This window comes from Monopterus albus, unplaced genomic scaffold (genome assembly GCF_001952655.1).
Source record: "Monopterus albus unplaced genomic scaffold, M_albus_1.0 scaffold220.1, whole genome shotgun sequence".
NCBI lineage: Eukaryota > Metazoa > Chordata > Actinopteri > Synbranchiformes > Synbranchidae > Monopterus > Monopterus albus.
Genome location: NW_018128100.1, coordinates 465,461 through 471,460, shown reverse-complemented (window position 1 = coordinate 471,460; position 6,000 = coordinate 465,461). Strand labels below are relative to the sequence as shown.

General features: G+C 42.7%; 1 protein-coding gene across 1 annotated transcript in view; it reads right to left on the bottom strand.

Moving 5' to 3' along the window:
* col12a1b (collagen, type XII, alpha 1b) overlaps positions 1-6,000 on the bottom strand; it is a 112,728-nt gene that overhangs the window by 9,544 nt on the left and 97,184 nt on the right. The window contains exons 57-60 of the mRNA XM_020619462.1: positions 5,576-5,734; positions 4,166-4,243; positions 1,171-1,257; positions 765-818 (exon numbers count right to left, since the gene is read on the bottom strand). Of these exons, the coding sequence (XP_020475118.1) occupies positions 765-818; positions 1,171-1,257; positions 4,166-4,243; positions 5,576-5,734 (378 nt within the window). The remainder of the gene's footprint in view (positions 1-764; positions 819-1,170; positions 1,258-4,165; positions 4,244-5,575; positions 5,735-6,000) is intronic.

Here is a 6,000-nt window from a genome sequence, read left to right as displayed (position 1 = left end):
GGTCAGTTAAATTTAAAAGTTCATGCTATACGTACAACCAAAAAAAAGATTTTGTATTTCCATAAGTGGGGTAAAACTATGGAATAATTTAAGTGTGGACATAAAAAATAGTAATAGAATTGATGAGTTTAAACATAAATATAAAGGTATGTGTCAATCAAGATATATGCAAGAACAGGCTTAATGATTAATTAGATGGAACATTGTGGGTGTGGTGTATGAATGTTAACACTTTGTAATAATTCTTTAGTATGTTACTTGTGTGGTGTAGAAGAGAATTATCTATGTAGAGATACTGCTTGCAAACCAATGATGTAAGATGATGTCATGGGGTAGGACTGGATAAGTCTGACTTCTTCCTACTCCATTCAAGCATGTACTAGGTATAAGCAAATTGATATTGGATTAGCATTTGTTGGATATGTGTAAAATTATGTGTGTTGATATATCAACTGTCTTTACATGCTTGAAAGAATAAATCAAATCAAATCTGTCATCCCTGTCCCGGTTGGCTGCTGCTGCAGAGATCAGACTCATCCTCCCTACGTGTCTCGGTGAGAAACAGCCAAAACACTCATTCAGTATATTTAATCAAACATTCTTAACTCCGTTCAAAGCTGTCACAGTCTAAACAATGTTTTGTTTTCACCGAGGGCAGATAACAAAAGAGCTTAGAAAAAACTGCCATGGATTTTCTTTTCTTCAGTGTTAAATAAAAGGTGAAGCAGCAGGTTGGAAAGAGGAGGAGAAGGGCAGGTACTTACAGCAGGACCGGGCTCTCCTCTTTCACCTCGAGGACCTTTGATGCCGGGGGCACCCTGACGAGGAGACAGAACATTTATGACAAAGACACGGGGAGAGAATAGACCAAAGGTACTTCTGTTGTGTTCTACTGTAGACCGTTGTCCTTAAAGCCTCAAAAACTTGTTCTCTGTCACAAGTATTTCAGTGTAACTTGAAGTGAGACAGACTAGGAGAGGTTCTTGGAACTGGTCATGTACTTTAAGACAAAAAAGCTGGTGCTCTTTGGCAGAGGGACTGATGGTGTCAGTTTCGAGTCTCACTAGGGTGAAAAGACATTAGTGGGACATCTTCGTTATGTCCGATTTGTGTAAAAGACCGCTCACACAGCCCGACACAGGCTGAACGATAGATTCATGTGGGTCTTACCACTGGTCCATGAGGCCCCGGCTGCCCATTGGTCTCTGACACGCAGGTGCAAGAGTTGGGAAGAGCCGGACACTTCAGCTCGTCTCTCTGTCAGAGAAGGAAACAGACCATTCAACATTCACAACATCAGAAATATAAAGAGAGTGAACCTTCAGGTGACGTGAGTGACAGAAGCCAAGCCAAAGAAAATCACTTCCGAGTTTCAACTGATTTCAGTTTATACTGGGAGCTGGACTGGAGTTAACATCCAGCAGAGTGCACGTCATTTCATCACCAGCTGATGATTAATACAGATCAAAGTGTTAAACATTAGCACAGTCACTGATAGGAAGTGTGAGCGAGCTCCTAATGAGGTGTCTGGCACTACTGTGAGAACACGAGGAACCAGCACCGTCTGTGCTGCCGACTGACAGCTCCCACTCCAGAGACAAACAGTTTAGACAAGTTTCCTGTAGGTCGAACTTCAGGACAAAGAGCAGAGCCAGAGCAGGATCTGTGACGTTTTCTGGAGCTGTTCCACTGACAACAAGTACCAGAACAAATGAGTGGGCCCAATGACAGCGCCCAGAGGGAAAAGAGGGAACATCACAGGGTTCAGCACGATAGTGAAATGTCAAAGTAAAACCCTGTGAAAATGGATTAGGAACCTAAAAACAAACTTCTGAAAAGAGGGAAAAGGAATCATCAGGAAGGCGAGATAAAAAGGTTTTGGCTACCAAAGAATCATTTCAGCCATTTCTTTCAGCAACATTCTTTGGCTCCAGTGACAGTTCGAAGCTTCTTTTAGCCAGTAACACAACAACAGTAAACTGAATATCTTTTGATTTCAGACTCTTGAATAAAACATTTGAAGATGCCCTCTCAGGTTTGGGGACCCATATTTAATCACCTTTTTCTTAGGTATTAAAGACCAAACAAATAATTGTTAGCGGGTACCCTGACCTTGTAGCACTCCTACTTTTACATGAAGACTGTTGTTGAGCTGCTCACTTAGTCATTGCCCGAGTGTTCATAGTTGTTGGTGGGTACCTTAGTGAACTTGGATAGAGCTAGTCTTTACGCTAAGCTAAGCTACTTGACCCTGGGCTTCTCATTTCACCCTCAGCAACAGCACGACTGAGCGAACTTCCCATAATGTCCAGTCATTTCTTTGACAGCTTTTACTGCGTGTTACAGCTGAAACCTGCTGGATTAGTTCACAGCGTGAAGCAGGACGAGGGACCGTGTGCCAACACAAACACATCTGACAGGCGTTTCTGTTGTGAGGTTCAGAAATCTTCAACTTTACTCATGTTCTTCTGTTCTATTCAGGTCTCATTGCTACTCCTCATCCAACACGGTGTTGGATGAGGAGTAGTAATGTTTTGATACAGATACAGATAAAACTAAACCATCCAAGACAAACACTCAGCTCTGCTTAGTTTGGGTGTAAAAACATGTTTCCTGTCTTTTCTCCCTGGATTTAATTTTTATTTATTTTTGTGACAATCCTGTCACAATGTTGAAGGGAACAGTAACAATCTTTTTGTGCTTTGTGGAAATTAAATCAGCCATAATTATATATATCGCTGGGGTTTAAAGAATCAGCTCAAAGTCCAAAAATCACCTGACGTTAAACACACACTGGACTTGTTGTGTAGATGTTTCAGCGTAGCCGCTGCTGTCTGATCGCCTCAACTGGGTCATTTAATAATTGTCAGAACACAACCCAATCAGGCAGCTGTCCCTGCGCTGTAGCAATCGAGATAATAATCCCCCAGCGCTGCAGCCTTGTTCAGAATAATCTGGATGTCCAGCTCAGACAAAGCTTTGGTTGTTACTGCGTCTCTGGAGATCTCTGCTGGGGCTGAAGACAGAAACCTTCACAGAGAAAGGCCCGATACTGTAGTGAGCTGGGCTAGTGCCCAGAGATTTAAAGGATGAGGTCAGGCATTTTCTGTATTAACAGCTCTTTTAAACACTCACCTCAGAACAGCCATAACGTCTTACAGCGTCTGAAGAAAGCAAGACTCAACTGCACATGCGTGAGATCTCCATAAAAGAGCGAGGGGCTAGCGGGCTGTAAACAAAGCCGAGATTTCACACATGTGCAGCTGATTCTCGCCAACTTCAGACCAACTGACCTTTGATCAGATGTATCTGCTGGCTCACACTCCTGTTTGTTTCTCTCGTTGGACCTGTCCTGACTCTGATTATGCTGCTCTAAGGTCTTTGATCTGCTCCTCAGTCCAAAAATCAACTAAGAAAACTGAGGATGCACTGTGAGGGCTGTGAGCTATTTTGGACCTGCAGCTGAGTGTTGGGAGTACAAACACACTCATCTGTTTATTACTGTCAGGAGGTTGTAATTATTTCCACTTGTAACTGCAACTGAGCATATCACCAAAGGCAAATCCACTGTCCCCAAGTCGGCATCATTTCTTTCAAAAAGCTCTGAGGAAACCCAGGTGGCCTTTGGAGGATCACTCCAAAGATGTGCCACACACGGGAAAAAAAAACAAATACACAAACTCGGTAAAACCACACTTACACAGAAGACCCGAGTTTTAGAGGGGGTTTTGTGTTCTTTGACTTAGAGCTACTCTGGACAGTGTGTATAAAATACTTTTTCCATTTGGTCATAAGCAATTTTTTCTTTACTTATACATAAAAACAAGAAGTGCATTGAAAGCTTATGCCCAATCAGGCCTTGAAAAGCCACAGTCTTTGCTTTATTTTGGCAATAATTTACATTTTTTTAGGACTAAAGTCAAAACAGTATCAGTTCCGCTGGCCAGAAACTCCATCCGCAATTTCTGGATTTCCTAATCCAACTGGACTAAAAGATGCTCCTGACAGCAGCTGATTACCCGGATGCTGAAGCTGAAGCTAAGCCAAAGGTTTACCATCATCCAGCTGCTGGCTGCAGGTTAAAGAAGTGGGTTTGCTGTTTGTATACATTAAGAAAGTTAAGTTAAAAGGTCCAAGTTTCATAGCTATGGGGGGGTTCCCTTACCATAGAGGGGAGGTCACAGCATCTGTCCCTGCTGGTCCAGGCCAAGCTGCAGACAATGTCGAACATCTGGAGCTGGAACTGCAGAGCGGAAATGATAATAAATAGCAAAACATGGGAACAGTGTTGTGGTACATGTGTCTCTGATACGCCCTTCACAGCTCCCAGAGGACAAGTAGAAAATCAGCAGCACAGCCAAGTCCCACCGGCCTCGGGGAGGAGAGGAAGCGTCTCATATTAACATACAGTCCTGGTGCATGGCAGGATATAATCTTTTTTTAATGTCCATTTTAATAAAGCACAATCCCTCATCCTGTTATAATGAATCCAAAACATCCCTCCCAACTCACTGTCAACTGTGTTCAGCTTCAAGCCGTAACAGTGAGACGGAAAGAGCGTTCGTTTACCTGAATGAATTAACAGCACATTTGTTGTCAGACAAATGAAATGTTATGTTTTTACATTCACCACTAGTCACTTCATCAGCTTTTGGTCTAATCACTCTGAGTGACTGTCAAGTCTTAATCACGTCGCTCATAAGCATTAACCGGTCTATCACGGCACTAAAGCAAGATATAAACAAAAAGCTACTTCGCTAGAAAGCACGTTTTCTAATGTGTCTACCTTTGTATTCTGAGCTAAACAGATATTTACAGATGTACTGAACAGAAACATCTAAACACTCAAAGTTAAAACACTGTATGAATAAAGCTGCCTGAGGTCGTAAGAGGAACAGGCACCGTATGCTTCTCCTCCACACAGGAACACAGCAGCGTTCCTCAAACCAAGCGATTTCACGAAGCATTAGTGAGAATATCTTTCACGATTTTCTAAAATAAACTCTTTGAAATGTCAGAGACAAAGCAATTCCTCAAGAAAATAATCAGAAGACTGATCAATAACAAAAATATTAGTGTTGATGTTACCAGTTTAGTGTATATTCTGTCTGGTAACGGTACAGCTTCGTGCCAACTCTGTAGCATCGACAGTTTGGACTCATCACTGGCTTCGTGCTTTGACATATTTGTGTAGTGTTGTAAGAAGTAAAGCTGCCAATCCTCAAAATAAATCTTAAGAGTTAGAAAAAGAACATCTGCTCTCTTAAGGCTCAAGTTGGATTAAAATAAATGATCTTCCTTTCTACTGTGTGCTGAGCCATATGCAAGTAATAGATAACCCAGCGTTTAGTCTCATGTGGTTCTGCTCAGACAAACTCTGATTTCTCGTTATTACATGTCCAGTAACAGTTGATGCGGTATTTGCAGAATGCCAAACATAAGCCTCCTCGAGGCATTAACACATCATTCACGTACTGAAGTTACAAAGTCCAAAGTAAAGTACAATGCCTTCGTAACCTTTGTACACTCATACTGTAGTCTAAGCTTTGGCTCTGCAAGATCTGAGTGCACTTACAGTTGCTGACTGTCCTCTGGAGCCGATGGACTTGGACATCTTGCCCAGAACCTGGTAGCCATCGCTGGACGCGTTTCCAGTGGCCTTGATTTCTTTTTCATCCACTTCTTGGCAGTCGATGTTGAGTTTGACGCTGGTGGATGAAACCAGGATATGGAGCTTTGGAGAGAAGGGGAGACAAAGAAGAGCTCATTTTGCTGGCACACGCTTTGTTCTGCGACCAAGTGTTGTGTCTGGTTTTTATCCCGATGGCCTGCAAATTATTAGGCTGTGAAGAGTCTGGAGCCGGAGCAAAGGGCGGACGTGCTCCATTGTCTTCGCTGTAGCTGAGTTTAATGAAACGATGCTGGAATGTAAGAGAGCCCACTCAGAGGGAGACCGGCGGCGTGCTCCATAACAGTAAAGACCCTGGAATGCGTAGAAGT